This window comes from Entelurus aequoreus, linkage group LG24 (genome assembly GCF_033978785.1).
Source record: "Entelurus aequoreus isolate RoL-2023_Sb linkage group LG24, RoL_Eaeq_v1.1, whole genome shotgun sequence".
NCBI lineage: Eukaryota > Metazoa > Chordata > Actinopteri > Syngnathiformes > Syngnathidae > Entelurus > Entelurus aequoreus.
The window spans coordinates 28,390,667-28,411,638 of record NC_084754.1 but is presented as its reverse complement, the minus strand read 5'-3'; the positions used below and the strand labels follow the sequence as shown (position 1 = coordinate 28,411,638).

At 37.9% G+C, this 20,972-nt stretch overlaps 1 protein-coding gene across 1 annotated transcript in view; it reads left to right on the top strand.

Moving 5' to 3' along the window:
- Positions 1-20,404, top strand: part of parvaa (parvin, alpha a) — a 36,593-nt gene extending 16,189 nt beyond the window's left edge. Inside the window, exons 6-13 of the mRNA XM_062035241.1 lie at positions 254-369; positions 506-564; positions 6,856-6,875; positions 6,954-7,015; positions 9,966-10,034; positions 11,858-11,959; positions 15,907-15,979; positions 17,936-20,404. Coding sequence (XP_061891225.1) covers positions 254-369; positions 506-564; positions 6,856-6,875; positions 6,954-7,015; positions 9,966-10,034; positions 11,858-11,959; positions 15,907-15,979; positions 17,936-18,012 — 578 coding nt within the window. The 3' untranslated portion in view covers positions 18,013-20,404. The remainder of the gene's footprint in view (positions 1-253; positions 370-505; positions 565-6,855; positions 6,876-6,953; positions 7,016-9,965; positions 10,035-11,857; positions 11,960-15,906; positions 15,980-17,935) is intronic.
- Positions 20,405-20,972: the final 568 nt, after the last annotated feature.

Here is a 20,972-nt window from a genome sequence, read left to right as displayed (position 1 = left end):
ATTTATTCAGATTTTTTTCCAGGTCGATAGTGCCATCTTTTTCTACTCACCCCACTGCTGCTTCATTGTGACACATGACACATTGCTTTGCTTTTGCTCCCTGCGGGGTGACGGGAGTACTGCGGGCCGCCATTTGGATAGACCTGCTGTACATGTTTAGCTCTTTTGACCGTATTACTAGTGGTTTTGTCGGACATGTAAACTGTGGGTGTCATTGATAATACGTAATGTTTTTTTCTTTCCCGTCATCAAGCGGTACATGCAAAGAGCATAGTTGCAATCCTGCACCTGCTGGTAGCGTTGTCACAACACTTCAGAGCACCCATCAGACTGCCAGACCATGTTTCCATTCAAGTAGTCGTTGTCCAGGTGAATAACGATATGTGCCGTTATGTACTTGCAAATCGTCTTTTGTTCGTCTTTATAACATTCCTCCATGTTCTTGAATTGTTGGTTAATTTCATTTGTAGAGTAGTAAAACCCATCTTTCTTTTTCGGCTTTCAGAAAAGAGAGGGCATTCTCCAATCCAGACAAATTCAAGAAGAAATCACTGGCAACACAGAGTAAGTTTTCTCATTTGCCTAATTTTTACACTTGAAAGTACAGTATGTGCACCCCGGTAACCTTGTCCAATTAAGTAATTTCCTCCTGAGACCCAGCATCCTCTACAGCAGGGATGTCAAACATACTGCCCGCGTGATGGGTTTGTTAATATAAACATGGGCTGGATTTTCTTTGTGAAAGAAACTTTTTTACTAAATGTGTCCACTAGGTGTCGTAATTGCGATTGTTTGACAAGCAAACTGTTTATACCCAGACTGAGCAAGTATGCCAGGCAGGAAATACACTGTAAAGCATGGCTGTGGCTCCTCCCCCTCGACCCAACACCGAACACATCGTTCTCTGGCACCCTCATTGCCGCAAAATGTCTCTGTTAACAAAGAGAAAAGTGGACGCAGAGTGTTCCAAGAAAAATTGTCAGCCTCCTATTTATTCACCATGGGAAAGCTGTGTGTTTGATGTGTTCCCATTTTGTTTCGGTGCTGAAAGAATATAACCTTCGTCGCCATTATGAGACTCTTTATTTCAACAAATACAACAACTTGCAAGGATAAGAGAGACGGTGAATGAGTGGTGGTTCTGAAGAAACAGCAGGTTTTTTTTAATCATAGCTGAGAAATCCGTGACGGTGCAGTGAAAACTAGCTTCCTTATCGCTAATACAATTGCAGTGGCTTCAAAACCATTTAGTGAGGGTGAATTTGTGAACACATGCTTGATGAAGGCTGCGGAGATTGTGTGCCCTGAAAAGCGCCAGGCTTTTGCAAATATAAGCCTGACAAGAAATACAGTTGCAGACAGGATTTCTGATCTGTCTGGGGATTTGGATTTGACCAGTTGAAGCACATAGTAAAGACATTGATTCCGTTTTCAGTTTCAATTGATGAAAGCATGGACATAACAGACGTTGCACAATTGGCCAATATTCATCTGTGGAGTTGATGACACTTTGACCGTCACCAAGGAGTTCGTATAGTTGGTGCCAATGACAGATACCACTACAGCAGTTGATATTTTCACCCCTCTTGTCGGCGTGGACTGGTCCCACGCTGTCAGTCTGCCTACAGATGGTGCGCACTCAATGGTCAGAAAAAAAGAAGGTGTTTGCGACAATGTTCAGAGAGAGTGCAAACTGCAAATGGAGGACATGCTTTTTGGACTTTTAACTGTACTTACACTACCATTCAAAAGTTTGGGGTCACATTGAAATGTCCTTATTTTTGAAGGAAAAGCACTGTACTTTTCAATGAAGATAACTTTAAACTAGTCTTAACTTTAAAGAAATACACTCTATACATTGCTAATGTGGTAAATGACTATTCTAGCTGCAAATGTCTGGTTTTTGGTGCAATATCTACATAGGTGTATAGAGGCCCATTTCCAGAAACTATCACTCCAGTGTTCTAATGGTACAATGTGTTTGCTCATTGGCTCAGAAGGCTAATTGATGATTAGAAAACCCTTGTGCAATCATGTTCACACATCTGAAAACAGTTTAGCTCGTTACAGAAGCTACAAAACTGACCTTCCTTGGAGCAGATTGAGTTTCTGGAGCATCACATTTGTGGGGTCAATTAAACGCTCAAAATGGCCAGAAAAAGAGAACTTTCATCTGAAACTCGACAGTCTATTCTTGTTCTTAGAAATTAAGGCTATTCCACAACATTGTTTGGGTTACCCCAAACTTTTGAACGGTAGTGTACATTAGTAGTCATTGTGCTGCAAGTCATTAAAGATGGATAACGTCATTAGGGTGATCGTCCAAACTGTTAATTTTACCACATCCAGAGGTCTTGATACTTGAAATAATAGACTTGCAGTGTGATTCAGATTTGAAGGGAACATTTGCCGTGGCTTAGACACATTTTATCAGAATCTCTTGCCAGGTTACCCCAACTTGACAGCCCTTGCTACATAAGTGTTGTGCATGTTTGGAACCACATATATTTTTGAGCAAGTTTTTTCTCTCATGAGCATTAATAAAAACAAAGTTACGCTCAAGGCTCACGCACAAGCACTTACAAAATATCCTGAAATTGTCTGCCACTCAAGATGTGACACCTGATATTGATGCAATTGGGAAAGCTAAAAGATGCCAGGTTTCAAGATTAGTAATATGAATTGATAAGATTTTTCCCGGTTCCGGTTCCACTTTCAATTCTGCTTAACGATTCGGTTCTTTATCGGTTCTCATACCGATTTTCATCTGGAAAAAATAATTAGCATCACTTTTGTTTAGTTTAAAGCTAACATGACCTTACAAAGCCAATAGTGAGGTCTGAAGAAGAACATTAAAGATTAAAGATTAAAGTACCAATGATTGTCACACACACACTAGATGTGGTGAAATTTGTCCTCTGCTTTTGTCCCATCCCCTTGGGGAGCAGTGGGCAGCAGCGGCGCCGCGCCCGGGAATCATTTTGGTGATTTAACCCCCAACTCCAACCCTTTGTTGCTGAGTGCCAAGCAGGGAGGTTATGGGTCCCATTTTTATAGTCTTTGGTATGACTCGGCTGGGATTTGAACTCCAACCTACCGATCTCAGGGCGGACACTCTAACCACTAGGCCACTGACATGGCATAGAAATACTCTTAAAGTAAATTTCTGTAGAATTTAACAAAATAAAACATCTGGAAATTATACAAGAATATAAAATTTAGTAATATTTTAAAAACTTTTAAGAATCTTTGTCATCTACCTAGGAAATACACCATGCAATATACCGTGCAAAGGTTTCTTTAGATTTACAAGGTGAAACAATGACACAGGCTCATAACATGCAACAAAAGATATGTCAAGCCTTTTTTTGAAATCATGTTGATGTTTGTGGCTTACAGTTTATGAAAACCTTGAATTAAAAATCTCAGAAAATGTGAGATTTTCAAAAACTCTAAATAATGATAATCAAAATGATAACAAATAAAGGCTTGACATATCTCACTTTGCATGTAATGACTTTATATCACATAGTTTCACATTTGAAGTTGAGATGCTAACATGAATGGACTTGTACAAGATATTCTAATTTCATGAGTTGTACCTGTATAATATATTGACTGAGTGAAAATGTTGCTGTAGGAAAACATGCAACTTTTCTCCGACTACAATTGAACATTCACCTACTGAAGAAGCATCTACGTGGCAAATCGTTGCAAGTTTTTGACCACAAACTGAGTCACTGCTCGGTGACATTTGTCCTTCCTGGTCGAGTTGCACTCTTCCCTGCCGCGGTGAAAGCTAGCGGCAGATGTGAACTGGAGCCATTACTGCCCACCAGAATGTGTCTCCTCCTGCTCATCTGATTGAGAAGACATTCATTTCAATTGAACAGGTAATAGCGCTAACATAGTAGGCCAGGGGTGGGCAATTAATTTTTACCGGGGGCCGCATGAGCAACCCGAGCACTGCTGGAGGGCCACATCGACAATATTTCAATTAAATTTTGCTCAATATTATTTTTGATGTATACCGTAAGATAAATAATAATAATAATAATAATAATAATTAATAATAATAGTAATACTTCAACATAGTGTGTGTAACAGCATTCCATGACTAATATAAATAAATTAACATTAATAATAAATGACAGTAAAATAAGCACACATATGACTGAGGAGTCATAGTGTAACTTTGTGTGGTGTTTGAGTTGTCTGACTTTTTGTGTGGTCATAAACGCACCAGTGGTTTAGTGCTATGCGTGTTGGTGACAGATGACAAGTTGGTTTTGGCCTGGTTTGTACGGCAGAAAATGACTAGTTTTTCGAGATAGAAGTGTTTTACTCATGTTTTTGGTGTGGTTATGTCCGAATATAAACAGTTTTGCTCAATAAAGTGATCGATATAATTCCTGTCCTCGAAGCATCTCGATAGACGTTACAATAAATGAACGGTGTTGACAAACACCGTTAGGGCCGCTTGTTGTCACTGTCACTCAAAGTTGCATTGCAAAATTACATAGAATAAATATGTTTATTTTGTTTAGAATTCAGATGGGATTTGATTTGGTGCGCGGCATATATTTGCTGCGAGCAGCAGACGCTTGAGCAGTGCGCAATTGCGCAGGCACGCACCTTAGAGGGAACGTTGCTTTGCAGTCCATGTCTTGTTGGAAACACGTCATTCTTCATCAACTTTTCTCTTTTTAGCGTCTCGGGTGTAAACCGTGCATCACTTGTCGCTGCATGTGCACCTTCACTCGCAGGTTACACACGGACACACGCCCATAAATAATACTTTTCAAAATAAAAGTAGCACAGTTGTATTGCGCGTACGACATAGATGTTTTTTCAACTTTATTTTGTAATTTGTAATTGCAGCTGTTCACATTCACTCACAATCACGCACACACATACGTCCACACGGAAGTAATACAAATAACGATTTTCAAAACAAACGTTATATTGCACACTCGACATAGATACTTTTTAAAATTTATTTTGTAATTTATAATTGGCCTCACGCGGGCCGGACAGGGACGTACAAAGGGCCGGATGCGGCCCGCGGGCCGCAGAATGCCCAGGTCTGTAGTAGGCGGTATTAGTACATGCTGTATGTACGTCAGATGACTGCTGCTGCCTTGGTTCAGTTATTTCATGCCGTATGTTCAAATGTTTCAAAAATATTGCTCGTATGTCCTTCTCTTGATGAACTAGCAAACTTGGAATTATTACAAGTAGTGCTGTTGCAATCTTTTCGTGTAAGATGTCGGCAAACTTCAAATCTCTTCCACCCGGGCGCCGCAATGTTGCTGTCTGACGTCACTACGCACATTACGTGATGAGGTCGTCCTCAGCCGGAGGAACCGTTAAGGAAATTGTTTGAAAAAGTGGCAAGTGATTTAAAGGTATTGATACACTGGGAACCAGTTTTCGAGGAGTAAAATAAACATTTAGTAACCCCACTTAAAATGCTGCATGAGACACTGCACATTGATATAGTTCTGTGAAAATTGTTGTCCTCTGGGCAAATTTAAAGAAAGTGAAGTGTGTGATTTACTGCAATACTGTCAGCCTCTTAAGTTTATATGTTTGGTTTGTTGAAGTTCTTCATGCATTGCACAGATTGTATTTTTCTATTAATACACAGTGATGCCTGCAAAGCAGGGAGTAACTCACCCTCTTGAATATTTTCTATCTCAGTTAGTATAGTTTGTTGAGTTAGCACAGGATTAATGTGTGGAAATGACAAATTAGGTATTTGATACTATAGAATAGTTTGTATTTATTTTTTATCTATGTTGTTTTTTGTTCAATCCCAGATAGGCTGTGACTTTAAGTCTGATGGCTTTGTAGATACACTGAAACGTAATCTAAGTTTATTATCTTCGCCATTGTGTTTTTGCAACTGCAGTTTTCCTCGATGTTCAACTAACTTGAATTGTTTTGTCAAGAGGAATATTTGTGATATGTACATTTTCAGAATGTATTTGTTCTATTTTAGACCAAAGTAAAACAAAGAAAACAATCTGAAGTTGTCGTAGTTGTGTTTTGAAGTTATTATGCCATGATTTTACCAGTCCAGCCCACGTGGGAATAGATTTTCCTCCAGGCGGCCCCTGACCTAAAATGAGTCAGACACCCATACTCTACATTCAGGACCAGGTCTGGTCTGATACTAAAATTAGCATCCAAGCAAACTTGGATTTAATTTGTTATTGTATTATTTTGGTATGTTACATTCTTCAATTGCACAGTATCCAGTGGTTTTATAGCAGCTGACTGAAAATTCAACTAACCTTCTGCCAGCAGTAACTGACCTGCCCCATTATGACACCTTCTCTTCAGTGACCTGCAGTTGTTCTTCAATACCACCTGACTGTGGGAGGGCAATCCCAACAATAATGTCCTACAAAGGGTTAACATTGTATTAATAGGCAAGAGGTCTTCTGTTTCCATACGAAACAGCGTATATTCACTCATTGTATCAATACCCAGCAGTACTGTTCTGCTGTTGAGATTATTGTGTTATAATACGTCGTCACCGGGGACCTCTCACTGATGATGCCCAGGTTATTTGAATACCCGAGATGTACCTGTGCTTCTCTAATCATGATGCCATAGCTACGTCTATTGTTGAATAATTTCTAATCCCACCATTCTCCACATTCCTCTGTGATTGAATTGGAAGCACTTGTCTTTCATTATCTCATGATTTCTGTGGGGATTCAAGTGTGAAATTGTGAATAAGATGAAATAACCTCAGAATTTTTTTTCAAATTTGACACATCTGAGACATCTTTTCTTTCTCTTTTTTTTCCCTTCTCCCTTTTAAATTGTTTGTCCTTTTCTCAGGGCTTTCTCCGGAAGACATGGTATGTTGCTATGAGTAGCAGATTACCAAACACTTTTATTCAAGTGGTGTTAATCATGTGTTCCATGTTTTGCCACAGAACGCGATGCTTTCGACACCCTGTTCGACCACGCTCCAGATAAACTGAATGTTGTCAAAAAGGTAATAAGACTATTCAGTGACATCGCAAATTCATCAGCAACTTCTGCTATAATACAGTTTAAAGGGAAACTGCACCTTTTTTTTTGGAATTTTGCCAGTCATTCACAATCCCTATGTAAGACAAGAACAAATATGGTTTTCTTTTTTATGCATTCTAATTCGTAAAATATGGCATATATGAGGATCTTTCCTCCAGAAGGTCTTATCTTTGTCCATGGGATGTCAGATTAAACAAACATTTAGCTGTTTGGCCACAATACCCAGCAATATGTTTAGAGGAGAAAAGGTGAGGCCTTTTCCAAGGAACACCAAGCCTACCGTCAAGTATGGTAGTGGTAGTATTATGCTCTAGGCCTGTTTTGCTGCCAATGGAACTTGTGCTTTACAGAGAGTAAATAAGACAATGAAAAAGGAGGTTTACCTCCAAATTCTTCAGGACAACCTAAAATCATCAGCCCGGAGGTTGGGTCTTGGGCGCAATTGGGTGTTCCAACAGGACAATGACCCCAGACACACGTCAAAAGTGGTAAAGGAATGGCTAAATCAGGCTAGAATGAAGGTTTTAGAAGGGCCTTAGCAAAGTCCTGACTTAAACGTGTGGACAATGCTGAAGAAACAAGTCCATGTCAGAAAACCAACAAATTTAGCTGAACTGCACCAATTTTGTCAAGAGGAGTAGTCCAAAAATCAACCAGAAGCTTGCCAGAAGCTTGTGGATGGCTACCAAAAGCGCCTTTTTGCAGTGAAATTTGCCAAGGGACATGTAACCAAATATTAACATTGCTGTATGTATACTTTTGACCCAGCAGATATGGGTCTACATTTTCAATAGACCCATAATAAATTCATAAAAGAACCAAACTTCATGAATGTTTTTTGTGACCAACAAGTATGTGCTCCAGTCACTCTATTACAAAAAAATAAGAGTTGTAGAAAGTATTGGAAACTCAAGACAGCCATGACATTGTTCTTTACAAGAGTATGTAAACTTTTGACCATGACTGTATGTATGTATGTAAATAAAACGTTGGTGGATTTTGTATGTTTTTTTAAAGCACTGAATCGGCGGAATAGAGCGACTTCCACTGGCACCATTGTCAGCTGACATTTTCTAATGTTTATTTACGATTTAAAATGCATTAAAAAATAAAAACGTGCTGGTCCCACATAGGGATTGTGAATGCTAGGCAACATTTAAAAAAGTGCAGTTCCCCATTAAATACTTCATGGTCATGAATGTCATTCGTTTTTATTATAACAATTTTTTTTGTACAACGTTCCTCTTTTCAGGGATTTTTTAGAAACAAGATTTGGTTTGGCCCTACAATAGTCAGGTTAATTTCTGAATTTTTAGGGAACAGATGTTTACTGTCTGAGCTCTACATTTTGCTATCAGAGTTTTGGACTATTTTGACCCATCCTGTTCACAGATCTTGTATTGTATTTATATTTTATGAATATATTTACACACACACAAAAAAAAAAAAAACACGTGCGGGAAAGGTTAAGAAGACAGTTCTTGTAAAGCCACCTTCCCCAACACATCACAATTATCACAGTAGCAAGAATAGTCAAATCAAATGCAATACATATCATATACTACAAACATTTTCAGCATTGTAATTGTTTTTTTTATTATTCAAATGCTGTTGCAAATTGCAAATCTGGTGGTAGTTTATTCCAAAGAGAATGTCCTCTGTATTTGATAAGTATACGTTACACTTAATGGTAGATAAAAGTCTGTATTGTGTTGCTTTGAGTATGTACTGTATGTATATCAGAAGAATATGTAAAACAAATATAGAAAACTATTAGTAAAGCCTAAAAGTCGATTGTGATAAAAATGGAACCCTGAGGATAACAGAAATTCAATTAGCTCTTGACCACAATCACAGGATTGCTTGCTGATACCCTCGTTTTCAATACTGTCTGGCATGAGTTACTGATTCCTAGAGGGGAGTGGGTAACATGGGCTACTATAGCAAGCCAAGCTAACTAACGCTAACGCCCGGACATTAAAGCAGTTGGAACTCAATTTTCTTGTTTTAAAAAACACTTAAGAAATAAGATGTTCGTTGTATAAAAGTTTCACCTTGGAACGTTCTATTGTTTATGGCCCAAAATGTATAGGACATTCATTCCCTTAATTGTTTGCATTTGTAAATTTCTGCTAATAAAACAACTCATGGATTGGCTATAATATTTATTTACAGCCCCAAAACATACATGTTAGGTTAATTGGTGTACTCTCCATTCTTCCCTAAAGTCAGCTTCGATAGGCGTAATTATAAGGATAACAAGCGGTATAGAAAATAGATGTATTTATTTTAACATTGGTGAGTAATATGCCTAAATAATAGGTCAAATCTAGCCACAATAAAATATATATGCATATTGATTTAACAATTTTAAAATATATTTTCCAATATCTTATCTAAATTCACCACTTTGCATGAAATACATGCTCATCATCACAAAGCTCTTCAAAACAGAGCATCCTGAACTGTGAGAGACAGTCTCACACTGGGCTTGCGAAAAGCCTTTTTCTGAATAAAGCTAACATTGACTGGGTTAGTGTAAGGGGAGTAGGGAGAGCAAATCAGAGGTCAAAGGTACGGGTCAGCGAGAAATCACTCCGCGCAATTATTTCAATCTTAAAGTCACCATATGTATCAACAACTTTTTTTTTTTTATCATTTGTGCTTTTGCGACTACTCTCTGTAAAACCGTACATTTGTTTTAGTATTCACAATTGTTGAGCAACTCTCTCATGGCTGTTACACTGTGTTTTGTACCATTATTGTGTAGTTATTTATCAATTGATAAATAACTACACAATAATGGTACAAAACACAGAATTCTGTGTTTTGATGGTTTATGACCATGAACTGGGTATGTTTTTGTTTTTGTTTTTTTGTACTTACCGATTACCCACTTTCTGTTTTATCAGACACTGATCACGTTTGTAAACAAACACCTGAACAAGCTCAACCTAGAGGTGTCGGAACTGGAAACACAGGTATGAGACAGTCATGGTTATGAATAAATACCACTAGCTATTAGAAATTGAGACATTATGAAAGAAAAGCCAGCCTTTATATAATCCAACAACACCATTGGGCACCAATGATCACCTTTGGAGTCTACCTTAGCAGGATCTCTCTTGGCTTTGTCAACCATGTTTCCTTATACAACATCTGGGGAAAAAATATGGACTCACCAGACTTGGAGGATGTTCATTCAATGTTGCACAAAAAAAAAAATAGACATGACACACACCTGTAGTCATTTCAAATGGCAACTTTCTAGCTTTAAGAAACACTAAAATAAATCAGGAATATAAAATGTGATATTTAGTAACAGTTTCATTCTAAGGGAAAAAAATATTGACTAACTCTGCATTTTTTACTTTATAAAGCTAACACCTGCATCAGATTAAATCTGTTCATGTGTCTACCGTTAAAAAAGTGTGTTCACACCCGGGAGAGCTGTTGCTCTGTTGTGGATTGACATGAATCATGGCTCCAACTCGACTGATGTCAATTAAAACAAAAGAGAGGATTATCAAACTTCTTCAAGAAGGAAAATCATCATGCAAATATGTTGATTGTTTACAGTCAGCTGTGTCTAAAATCTGGACCAAGTACAAACAACATGGGAAGTTTTGTAAAAGGCGAGGATATTGGTAGACCAAAGAAAACATCGAAGCGTCAAAACAGAAAACTTAAAGCAATATGTCTTGAAAACCAAAAATGCAGAGCAAAACAATGAAGAGCACATGGGCAGAAAATGGAGTCACCGTTTGTGACTGAACTGTTAAACTGTCAAAGGAAATGGGATTTAAATACAGAAAAAAATCTGAACTAAAGCCGTCATTAGCACCTAAACAGAAAACAACAAGGTTACAACGTGCTAAGAAAAAGCAATAGTGGACTCTGAATGAAAGTCATATTCAATGATGAATCGCAAATCTGCATTGGGCAATGTGAGGATGCTGTAACTTTTGTTGAGTGCTGTTCCACTTAGATTTATGAAGACAACTGCCTGAAGAAAATTTGCAATTTCCACAGTTATTGATGATGGGGAAGCATATCAGGTAATGGAACTGGGGATATGGCTGGCAATACATCTTATATGAATGCCCAAGTTAACATTGACATTTTGGACACTTTCCTTATTCCATCAATCAAAAGAATGTCTGGAGATGATGACATAATTTTACAAGATCATAATGCATCTTGCCATAGAGAAAAACCTTCAAAAACTTTCTTGGATCTCAAAACAATTACAAATCTGTGGTGGAAATTCAAAAAAATGGTTCATGACACGACTCCAACCTGCAAAGCTGATCTGACTACAGCAATCAGAGAAAGTTGGAGCAAGATTGATGAAGAGTACTGTTTGTCACTCATTAAGTTTATGCCTGCAGGGTGTTATAAAAGCCAGAGGTGGTGCAACAAATTACTAGTGGTGTGTTGCAGTATTTTTTGTTTGTTTGTTTTACATAATTCCATGATTGTTTTCCTCAGAATTGAGTGATTCCACATTTTGTTTACTCTGCTTTATCAAAAATTGTAACTGTTATTGACTGCCACAAATGTTTTTCTTGATTTTTAGTTTTCCCTAAAGCCAGAAAGTGACGGCAGTTTTATGTCATGTCTGTTTTGTTTTTCTACGAAATCAAACAACTGAATGAACACCCTCCAGGACTGGTGATTTCATATTTTTTGCCAAGGGTTGTATATTAAGTCAAGGCTTGTTTGTTTTTGTTTTTTTAAGTACACACATCATTTCTAACTACAGTTTATGACCATGCCACCAATCAGCTATGTTGTTTCTCAGTTTGCAGATGGTGTTTATCTGGTGTTGCTAATGGGGCTGCTGGAGGGATACTTTGTGCCACTCTACAACTTTTTTCTCACACCTGAAAATTTTGACCAAAAGGTAAGTGGTAATTTTGTTCCTTTTTTTTAAAGAGGTTAAAATGACTGTTACTAGAAGTCCCTAACTTTCCAAAGTGTTGTAAGCATTATACCCCTCATTTTTCCTGCTCTGAGCATGCAAGCCACACCCTTCGTGACTTACACACACACACACACACACACACACACACACACACACACACACACACACACACACACACACACACACACACACACACACACACAGGAAAAGGTGAAACCAAAACGTACATACTTTTTAAATAACTTTTACTATATACAATTACAGTATTTTGTGGCACATATATGATAAGTTACTATTAACAGTGTACAATACTTCTCCTTTTTACATAATAACTTGGCCTCTAGGTTGCTTTAGAAGTAGTATATAGCGTTAGCAAACTTACATTTTCACGTGTTTATATAATGGCAACATCACATGCCATGACTGAAGTTTGAGTTTTCGCTTCTCCTGTACGTCTTGTGTTTGTGCACAAAACAGCCATGAGTGACCGCCATGAAGGCAAGCAATTGTATTCGGGCCAACCATTTTTTTTTTCATATTGGACAATTTGTAACCAATAGGATAAAAAATTCGGAAAAATGTAGACATTGAGTAAAATACTTATATTCTTTTAAACCACTTATTGTAATATAAGCTAGCCATTGGCAAGTTGCTAAATTATTATACCATAAACATAATAAAAAAAACAATAACACAAAACCTCAAGTCTGGACATACGCACAATGTTTTTTGTTAAGCATATTCCGAGTTTTTACAGTTTGTTTAGTGTGAAGTTTGTGAATACAGTTTTCGATCTGATGTGCGGACCAATTCAACCAGTCTGAGGCAATCAGAACAGTGATTTTTTATTACAAATTTGGTTGACCGATCATCACAACCTAATGACAAGCGGAAACACAATTTGGTCATTACTATACAGAGTGAAATATTTCAAGAATGTAAATATTGTAAATAAAAGGAAGTCTAAGTCTAATTGTCCTGCTTTGGGTTTATTAGCATTATTTCACTACCGACTCTAAAATTCTTCCTGTTTACATTCTTGTGTCCAAAGCTGACCAATTGTGAACAATGTCATGTGCCTGAAAAGGAAATATAAAAAGTAACAATCACCAAAGCATTAAGCCGGGAGTTAGAGCACCTATGTGTAAAGTGTATTCCCAACCAATCTCTCCTTTGTGTTTGACAAGGATGGCATAGTTTAAGGAACACATTTCATGTCTGTACTCTATTTTCTGAGGAGCATCATGCAGGCATGGCCAGGAGTGTGCCCTCCAATGCTTGACGAATGCCATCTGTTTACCCCAGAGCCCATCTCTCCTCTTCATTGGCCTCTCTAGTTGCACAGTATTCTGAACAGGCAATCTACAGAGACACCACAGTAGCCTTTTGTTTGGGTCTTGGCCAGCCAACCCTGCCAAGCTGTGGAGCATAATGGCCATCCCTGATACAACGTGTACAACTCGGTGTAAACACGAACACACACACACAGGCACAGGCACAGGCACACACACACACACACTCAGGCACACACACACACACACTCCTGGCCTGGAAGAACAGGCATGAGCCCCATTGCATCTGTAATCTCTTCTACGCAGGGAAACACTGGAGTGATGGCTTAGAGGCTCAGTTTTGTGTGTCTGTGTTCATACCCCCCTGCACCTGCTCGTTTTAACGTGGCTAATCTTGTTTTACTGCACTAGATGGCCACACACAAACACACCAGCACAATGGTAATGAAACATCTTTGAGCTATTTCTGTCCTTTCACTCTCATTAAGGTTTTCAAAAGCATACGTAACCAAAACCTAGATCGTTTGGTAATGTCTGTTTGGTAGTTACTGTATATGCTCTTTTGTTTAATTTATACAGAAATGTTGTACATTTTAAGGGCAATTTACATTTATGTAAATGTTTTATTTTTGTATTTGTTGCGCAGCCTAAGGCACACATGTGCAATAATCAGCTTAATCAGTTTAATCAGCATCTTGATATGCCACACCTGTGAGGTGGGATGGATTATCTTGGCAAAGAAGAAATTCTCACCAACACAGATTTAGACAGATATGTAAACAATATTTAAGAGGAATAGGTATTTTGTGTATATAGTAAAACACTTAGAGCTATTAGTTCAACTCATGAAAAATGGGAGCAAAATCCCGTGTTGCGTTTATATTTTTTTCAGTGTATGTGTGTGTGTGTGTGTGTGTGTGTGTATATATATATATATATATATATATATATATATATATATATATATATATATATATTTTTTTTTTTTTTTATAATGTCCTGCCCAGCTTCTCGGGCAAATCATATAGCAGATGTAGATGTGTGTATATACAGGTAAAAGCCAGTAAATTAGAATATTTTGAAAAACTTGATTTATTTCAGTAATTGCATTCAAAAGGTGTAACTTGTACATTATATTTATTCATTGCACACAGACTGATGCATTCAAATGTTTATTTCATTTAATTTTGATGATTTGAAGTGGCAACAAATGAAAATCCAAAATTCCGTGTGTCACAAAATTAGAATATTACTTAAGGCTAATACAAAAAAGGGATTTTTAGAAATGTTGGCCAACTGAAAAGTATGAAAATGAAAAATATGAGCATGTACAATACTCAATACTTGGTTGGAGCTCCTTTTGCCTCAATTACTGCGTTAATGCGGCGTGGCATGGAGTCGATGAGTTTCTGGCACTGCTCAGGTGTTATGAGAGCCCAGGTTGCTCTGATAGTGGCCTTCAACTCTTCTGCGTTTTTGGGTCTGGCATTCTGCATCTTCCTTTTCACAATACCCCACAGATTTTCTATGGGGCTAAGGTCAGGGGAGTTGGCGGGCCAATTTAGAACAGAAATACCATGGTCCGTAAACCAGGCGCGGGTAGATTTTGCGCTGTGTGCAGGCGCCAAGTCCTGTTGGAACTTGAAATCTCCATCTCCATAGAGCAGGTCAGCAGCAGGAAGCATGAAGTGCTCTAAAACTTGCTGGTAGACGGCTGCGTTGACCCTGGAAAAAAGAGCTGGACTGCTGCTGAGTGGTCCAAAGTCATGTTTTCTGACGAAAGCAAATTTTGCATTTCCTTTGGAAATCGAGGTCCCAGAGTCTGGAGGAAGACAGGAGAGGCACAGGATCCACGTTGCCTGAAGTCTAGTGTAAAGTTTCCACCATCAGTGATGGTTTGGGGTGCCATGTCATCTGCTGGTGTCGGTCCACTCTGTTTCCTGAGATCCAGGGTCAACGCAGCCGTCTACCAGCAAGTTTTAGAGCACTTATATATACTTATACACACAGAATGTGTATATGTGTATAAATATGTATGTGTGTGTATATATATATATATATATATATATATATATATATATATATATATATATATATATATATATATTTATATATTTATATGTGTGTATGTATAATTATATATGTATATGTGTGTATGTATAATTACATACACACACACATACTGGGGTAAGTGGTAGAAAACGGATCTGTGGATAGATTTGTGTTGATGATATATTTTTAGGCAGCCTCACTGCCAGTTTCCTGAAAAAAAATTAACTAAAAATAAACGTTGAGTAGTGAACTACTTTACTATATTTTACAATACTACTTGAGCTCAAACAACTGTACTGCTGTCCTGTAGGAGGGTGCTTTTTGAATTGTGCCGCTGACATTTACTGGAATGATGAATGAGGAAGTTGTGTGTTTGTGCGACTGCAAAAGCATAAGTAGTGTTTGAGGTCAGAGATGTGCTATTTTTGCAAACAAGTGGGCTGTTGTAAATTAAATAGAAATCCACGACGAGTGCACCGTATTGTGCGATTTAGTTATAATGTTCTATGTGGCACAGATCAGGGATACACGTTTATTTTATTGCAATGAGGCATCGCAATAACCAGCTTGCTCTCTCCCCAGGTTCATAATGTATCCTTCTCCTTCGAGCTCATGCAGGATGGAGGCCTGGAGCGACCAAAGCCAAGGCCAGAGGGTAGGACAATGTTACAATTAGAATCGCAGCATTAGAAAAGGCGGTTATCTTTGTTTTCCATGTAACAAAGAAATGGTTTATTGTTTGTGTATTTTTTTTAAAGTGAAATACATATTTCTGTGAATTACACTTTATTAGCTTCTGTTTTTTTGTTTTTATTTATTTATTGTGCCTGCTTAATAGCTCACCTGTTTCCACTGTGCAAGTACAGTTAATCAGCTGGAAATGATTAAGATACAAACCCTGTTTCCATATGAGTTGGGAAATTGTGTTAGATGTAAATATAAACGGAATACAAGTATTTGCAAATCATTTTCAACCCATATTCAGTTGAATATGCTACAAAGACAACAAATTTGATGTTCAAACTGATAAAAAAAAATGTTTTGCAAATAATCATTAACTTTAGAATTTGATGCCAGCAACACATGACAAAGAAGTTGGGAAAGGTGGCAATAAATACTGATAAAGTTGAGGAATGCTCATCAAACACTTATTTGGAACATCCCACAGGTGAACAGGCAAATTGGGAACAGGTGGGTGCCATGATTGGGTATAAAAGTAGATTCCATGAAATGCTCAGTCAATCACAAACAAGGATGGGGCGAGGGTCACCACTTTGTCAACAAATGCGTGACCAAATTGTTGAACAGTTTAAGAAAAACCTTTCTCAACCAGCTATTGCAAGGAATTTAGGGATTTCACCATCTACGGTCCATAATATCATCAAAGGGTTCAGAGAATCTGGAGAAATCACTGCACGTAAGCAGCTAAGCCCGTGACCTTCGATCCCTCAGGCTGTACTGCATCAACAAACGACATCAGTGTGTAAAGGATATCACCACATGGGCTCAGGAACACTTCAGAAACCTACTATCAGTAACTAAAGTTGGTCGCTACCTCTGTAAGTGCAAGTTAAAACTCTCCTATGCAAGGCGAAAACCGTTTATCAACAACACCCAGAAACGACGTCGGATTCGCTGGGCCTGAGCTCATCTAAGATGGACTGATACAAAGTGGAAAAGTGTTCTGTGGTCTGATGAGTCCACATTTCAAATTGTTTTTTTGGAAACTGTGGACGTCGTGTCCTCCGGACCAAAGAGGAAAAGAACCATCCGGATTGTTATAGGCGCAAAGTGTAAAAGCCAGCATCTGTGATGGTATGGGGGTGTATTAGTGCCCAAGACATGGGTAACTTACACATCTGTGAAGGCGCCGTTAATGCTGAAAGGTACATACAGGTTTTGAAGCAACATATGTTGCCATCCAAGCAACGTTACCATGGAGGCCCCTGCTTATTTCAGCAAGACAATGCCAAGTCACGTGTTACATCAATGTGGCTTCATAGTAAAAGAGTGCGGGTACTAGACTGGCCTGCCTGTAGTCCAGACCTGTCTCCCATTGAAAATGTGTGGCGCATTATGAAGCCTAAAATACCACAACGGAGACCCCCGGACTGTTGAACAACTTAAGCTGTACATCAAGCAAGAATGGGAAAGAATTCCACATGAGAAGCTTAAAAAATGTGTCTCCTCAGTTCCCAAACGTTTACTGAGTGTTGTTAAAAGGAAAGGCCATGTAACACAGTGGTGAACATGCCCTTTCCCAACTACTTTGGCACGTGTTGCAGCCATGAAATTCAAAGTTAATTATTATTTGCAAAAAAAAATAAAGTTTATGAGTTTGAACATCCAATATCTTGTCTTTGTAGTGCATTCAACTGAATATGGGTTGAAAATAATTTGCAAATCATTGTATTCCGTTTATATTTACATCTAACACATTTTTCCAACTCATATGGAAACGGGGTTTGTAGTCAGTCGACTATTTAGCAAGATGTTGCAGGTTGACCAAAAACTGGGCTCAGTGATTATTGGACATCTGCGTACTTCAGCACAGAGACCATGATCTATTGAACCTTTTGTTGTCATTCACAATTGTTTTTTTTCTTTGCAGACATAGTGAACTGTGACCTTAAGTCAACCCTGCGTGTCCTGTACAACCTCTTCACCAGGTACAGGAATGTAGACTGAAGGAAGACACACGCAGCAAGAGGAACACTTTTTATCTTATGAACCAAGGACCACACTCTAAAGCTTAAAAAATGTATTCAATCTTTGACAAAAAGGTGTTTCATTGAAATGAAAATATTTCACATCTTAAGGCGAACTGACACGAGGCCAATCACACTGTAAATGGGCCCACTTAACACTTGAAGCACGGTATGTTTGGCTAGTGTGAATGCACTGAATTTTGCCCAGGCGTAGCACGTGTCCCGTTTTGGTTAGGAACTGGCACAATTCCATGTGCATACTCACGCAATGTAGCGGATTCATAGAAAGACTGTTATGTGATCACTCTTTGCAGATTTATATGATAACTGACACAATTCAAAATAAGTACGCCATAAATCCTTGTAAAGCCACTTTTTTGTGGCATTCAGACATTTTAGACACAATTTAGAGGGGACCTATGATTATTTTTTTCTTTCTTGCCTTATAAATGTTGTTACACTGTTGGATACTTGTGTTAAACCATGTCAAAGCGTCAAATCAAAAGGTTGATGCTTTTTGCAGTGAATTTGCACGCAGTTTTGGATGCCTCGACCAGCAGTGTTTTGCAGTCTGGCTATTTTGTGAGATGGACGTACTTACTTGGACATTAAGTCAAGCCAAAAGGGGAGGAGCTTTGTCCAGTATGAGGCCAGCTGAGTTTGAGGAAACATAAAATAAGGTACAATATCATATTATTTTCATCTACTCTCGGCATGAGCATAATAACACTGATGTGCATTGCAAAAGATAAATTATGATTAGGGATGTGCCGATCGACCGAACGATTTCTTTGAAAAACGACGTGATCCGCCATTGCCAATTTATGTGTTTTAATGCCGATCACATACACTGATTCTCTCTGGCTGACAAGCGGTTAGCAGCTAATTATTTGTCTCCATAAACAATGCGGAGCTGCTCCCCCAAGTTAATAATAATTACCTCCATTTCAGCAGATGAACTGAATTTCTTAGTGTATCTTAAGTTTTGTTAGCACTGGAGGACGAGGCTAAACATGTTCCACACAGAGAGAAAGCCAGGCGCAGGCTTTCTCTTCGCTTAATTATTAACATGTAGCTTAAAACCACACCAATAAAAAACTGCTTTGTAAAGTTTAACCACGTTAAAGGCAGAAAGTAAGCAGTTATTAACAGGAAATTAACAAGTAGATACAAGTTTAGAGAGAGAGGATCATCTAACAACAACTGTTGGTGGGTCAGCATTGGAACATCAGTACACAACACATTAGAGGGGGATCGGATTGATCCATAAAGTGGTGGTGTCGGTACTAAGGGTAGTATAGGTATATGATGAATACAGGGTGATCAGATCGATATTTTCATTTTTGAAAAATCTTGTTTTTGTTAATGTTTACAAACTCCAGGAATGATTCCCCTTGACACAGTATGACTTTGAGGGCAAACCCCAAAGGCCTAAAACGAATAGTAGATAGTGTTTTTCTGCTTTTGTTTAGTTATTGTGTACTCTTGACTTGGTTTTGAGCAAACAATTGTTTGTAATAAAATAAGGAAGTATTTTAAGTAGTGTGATAATGTTAAATTGTCAACAGCACTTACCATAAATACAAATGAAAATGTACAGTTTATACATGTGATCGGTCGATCTCACTCATGGGTGGTTGGTATTAGAACCGTCAGCATAACACCTAGATCAGAACATCCCTAGTAATGATACTTTTGGAGAGGGTGGGGCGTGGTTTCATTTGCAAAACCTGGGAACACCTCCACAACTGAACATCTTGCAGACATACTCAAAAAACATGTTATGGATGTGGAGCAAAATTCATACCAAAGCATATCCAATAGATATTATCTAGACCACAAAGAACTGTTTTAAATGTTGATTAAAATCATCATTAGGTCCCCCTAAAATATTTGTGAGGCAATCAATAATTCTCTAGAATGTCAACTTCGTGATAAGATTTATTTTAAGATGTATACAAATTTCACATTGTATTTATTGCACATTTTGATACACAAGTGCCTCTTTTGTTTCCACGTCTAATACTTGATAACATTGTCAGATCTTAACTTCAGACAGAAAATTACCTTCATCTGCTTGCCAACATTCAAGAGTCAACAAAGCACCTTCAATTATAATCTGATACAGTTTGCTTGGATAGTTTTGAAGACTCCTGTTACCATTTAGTGTATACATACACCTCCTATACATGTATTTATACATATAAATATACATATATGTGTGCATGTGTAAAAGAGTAAAAAAGCTTGGGGGACCCCTGGTCTACACAGACGCTACAATACATTAATAAATCAGTCACTTCTATGTTGCCGGACAAATTGTGATCAGATTATAAACAGCCCTAAATGATTTGGTCCACATAAACTAAATGGTAACATATATATATATATATATATATATATATATATATATATATATATATATATATATATATATATATATATATATATATATATATATATATATATATATATATATATATATATATATATATATATACACACACACAACCCACTTTCAACTTCACAACTTTGACTTTTTTTTACCCATTTGCTATAACTAATGCTACTCTCTCACCAACCGTCCTTGACGCATTCTCGGCCACACAAACAGTCGGACATCGTAACACTAACAACGCGTGTCGTTACAAATGTTGTGTTGTGTCAGCTATCAATGCTGCCCACATGCTATCTATCATGTATGTACTGTGTTTATATGTTTATCTATGGCATTTATTAAACAGTTTTAATCCCAGACAGCAGCTGTATTTCTTTACATATTATTACAAAGCCATTTTTTTTCGTGGAGATACAGGAAAGGCTCGTGAAGTGGACAAATGTGTGTAAAAGATGTAAACAATGTTTTCTGGTATGCGTGTGGACTGAAAGTTCTCCACGGGTCGCCACCTTGTCGTGGTGGAGAGCCTTGTGTGTTCCTAT